The sequence below is a fragment of the Aplysia californica genome, unplaced genomic scaffold (assembly GCF_000002075.1).
Source record: "Aplysia californica isolate F4 #8 unplaced genomic scaffold, AplCal3.0 scaffold00491, whole genome shotgun sequence".
Lineage (NCBI taxonomy): Eukaryota > Metazoa > Mollusca > Gastropoda > Aplysiida > Aplysiidae > Aplysia > Aplysia californica.
In genome coordinates this window covers 407,056-410,349 of record NW_004797761.1, presented here as the reverse complement: position 1 = coordinate 410,349, position 3,294 = coordinate 407,056, and the positions used below count along the sequence as shown (strand labels likewise).

Below are 3,294 nucleotides of genomic sequence, written 5' to 3'. Positions count from 1 at the left end.
ATCTACACATTTCTTGAAGGCGGGCAGAAAGGTCATCCTCATGTCTGTGTCAGAGACGACAGCGTCAAAGGAGACCGTCGACACCGGTATGTTGTCAGGCCCTCCATGGGCGTCAAAATGCTTGCATCCAGCGCTGGTCATTATGAACCTCGAGTCTTCACCTTGGATACCAGAGACGAATTTTTGTGCCAAAATACCAGTCATGTAAGGATCCTCACCGTATGTCTCCTGATTCCTGCCCCACCTCTCTCATTCTATCTCTCTCTTTCTCTCTCTCTTTCTATCTGTAAAGCCTATCTTTCTTTTAGTTTTTGTCTGAGTCTTTCAGAGCATCTAACACAGATAGGGCATGCAGAGGCAGAAAACAAGAATTACAGTCAAATACAAAAAGGAGGAGAAGAAATAAAGATGACAGATGTTTAACAGAAAAAGCAACACACACCCGAACGTCTGCCAGTCAACCACGTCTACTAAAGAAAAAAAAAACAGTACACGATTTTAACATAAAGTAGAAAGTAGAAAGTAAGAAAAAAAATGTTATTCTGATTACGCCTTACTCCACATGGTTAACTTTACGTTTGTATTAATAGCTAGATACAATTTCTAGTTTTAGAAACACCTCCCGTTTTCATGTGCGTGTATGCACAGACAAGAGAAACATAATATAATTAAAATTACTGCTTCTAAAAAGCAGTCTAGTCTGTGACGGTGAACGTTCCAGAGAGGACGTTGGACGGCACCTGTTTCTTCTGATTTGGCTGTTGACCACCACAGAACAGACTCATCCCACCAGCTTTAATGACCCATTTCCCACCTTGCCAAAACGCCATGGACTCCGAAGATATAGACAAACGCCGTGAGATCGTTTGCATGGAGGTTATGAGGATCCGGTCAAAGTAGGCCAACTGCAGCTGTGGAACGGACAAGGACTTGTCACTCCAGCTTATGTAACATTGGAGAACTTCTTCGCCATCAACGTCACCCACATTTGTAATGTCCACCTGAACATTCAGACTATCTCCTGCCTTGATTGTTGTGTTGTAGATCAGATTAGAGAAATTGAACTGGGTGTAGGTGAGGCCATAGCCGAATGGGTACAAGGGGTCGCCTCTGAAGTAGCGGTACGTTCTACCCTCCATAGAGTAGTTGACCATGGGTGGAATCTGCGCACTGTATAGGGGCCAGGTATTGGGCAATCTGCCTGCCGGGGAAGAATACGGCCCGGTGTTGGTCAGAACATTGTACAGGGCCTTCCCAGTAGACTGTGCGGGAAAGAAACATTCCATGATGGCTACCACGCGGTCTGACTGGTCGGCAAACGTAATGTTAAGGGGGCTGGCAGAGAAGAGAAGCAAGATGATCTTAGCGTCACCGCTGTTGTCTAAAACATCCAAAAGTAGTTCCTTTTGGTGTCCTGCAAGCTCGACATCCGGCCTGTCGTGTCCCTCACTTTCAACAGCGCGACCAGTGCCCAGAGCGACAAATACCAGTTCTGCATCTTTGACTATTGCAGGTACGGCAGCTTTATTGTACTGTGTACACGGCGTGCTGTCGGTGCAGACGTGTCCATGTTTGGCATTGGGGTAGAGACGTTGCACTGCGTCCAAAGGAGTTGTGAAGAAAGATTTATCCTGAAAAGGCTGGTAGTCACCACTCAGTTGTCGAGTATCGTCGCTCATTGGTCCTATAATTGCGACTTTGCTGAACTCTCCTTTCTTTAATGGTAGAATGTTGCCTTTATTTTTTAACAGCACGAAAGACTTCATGGCGGCTGTGACAGCAACCTGTTGGTGTTCAGCAGATTCGATCTGATCCATACTCAGCTTGGCGTAAGGGTTATCTTTTTCCGGGTCAAACTCCCCGAGCCTCATGCGTGTGTAAAACAGTGGTTTGACTCTTTCCCTCACCAGATCCTCCGTCAGTTTTCCCTGTTGAATAGCATCTACTATAGACATATATACCGGCGTTGGGAGATTACTTGAAAGTTCCAGATTTGTACCAGCGTTAACACAGGCCGCCACAGCATCCACGCTATTGTTACAATATTTATGTTTCGAGATGAGAAATTCGATGGTACCTTGGTCGCTGACGACATAGCCCTTGAAATTCCATTCTGTACGCAGGATGTCTGTGAGCAGCTTTTTGTTGGCGCAAGCAGGGACACCGTTCACACTGTTGTAACTGCACATGACGCTGTAGGTACCGGCATCTACACATTTCTTGAAGGCGGGCAGAAAGGTCATCCTCATGTCTGTGTCAGAGACGACAGCGTCAAAGGAGACCGTCGACACCGGTATGTTGTCAGGCCCTCCATGGGCGTCAAAATGCTTGCATCCAGCGCTGGTCATTATGAACCTCGAGTCTTCACCTTGGATACCAGAGACGAATTTTTGTGCCAAAATACCAGTCATGTAAGGATCCTCACCGTATGTCTCCTGATTCCTGCCCCACCTGGGATCTCTCAAGATATTGACGACAGGGCTGAAGCAACTAGCACCAGTGTGGGACTTAAAAATACCCCTTTTGACAAAGTCGTTGTGTTTGGCTCGCACTTCTTGACCTGTCGCTCGGGCAACGTTGTACAGAATATCCGGGCTGAAAGTGGCCGCAAGACCAATAGCCTGAGGGAAACCCGTTGCATTCTCAATGGAATACCCGTCACCTCGCAAACATTCTGTAGCCCACTGATATGAGCCAATGCCCAGTCTTGGAACAGCCGGGGCTGGACCTCCAAACTCTCCAGATCCACCCCTGGCCATCTGTACCTGAATCTCCTCCAGGGTCAGTCTGGACACGAGATCTTTCACACGCTCATCCCATGGTAAGCTGGTGTTCCGGAACGGGAAGTCGCCGAATTGCCTCTGGGCCTCATCATCGTTCATGCGTCTGATTGCTATAGATTGGCTATGCCCGTCAAAATTTGAGCCACTGGCTCCTTGGATTGACAGAACAGAGATGAGTATAAGAGCACTTATACCAACCGGGAGTCTCGGCAACATCTCCGTCTTTATTATTTTAGGAATCTGTTCCGAACACACAAAAAAGAAATAAAGAAACAAACAACTTTTTATTTAAAGACAATGTTTGTAAACCTTACTAATTAAATACAAAGAAATTATTAAGAGCATGTGGGGGTTCTCGTGATCTAAAGGTATGGAGTTCGCCTCTGATTCAAAAGGTCTCAGGTTCGAAACTTGACCACTACGAAGCATTTTCATCTCTAAAATGTTCTCCTTTCTCCCCTTTTTCTGTTTCTTTAGTCTTGTTTTATCACGTGCTTTCATCTTCACTCAC

General features: G+C 46.3%; 1 protein-coding gene across 1 annotated transcript in view; it reads right to left on the bottom strand.

Moving 5' to 3' along the window:
* Positions 1-250: 250 nt before the first annotated feature.
* The window catches only part of LOC101853639 (probable beta-D-xylosidase 7), a 4,553-nt gene continuing 1,509 nt past the window's right edge, over positions 251-3,294 (bottom strand). The window contains exon 2 of the mRNA XM_005105783.2: positions 251-3,023. Within this exon, the coding sequence (XP_005105840.1) occupies positions 696-3,023 (2,328 nt within the window). The 3' untranslated portion in view covers positions 251-695. The remainder of the gene's footprint in view (positions 3,024-3,294) is intronic.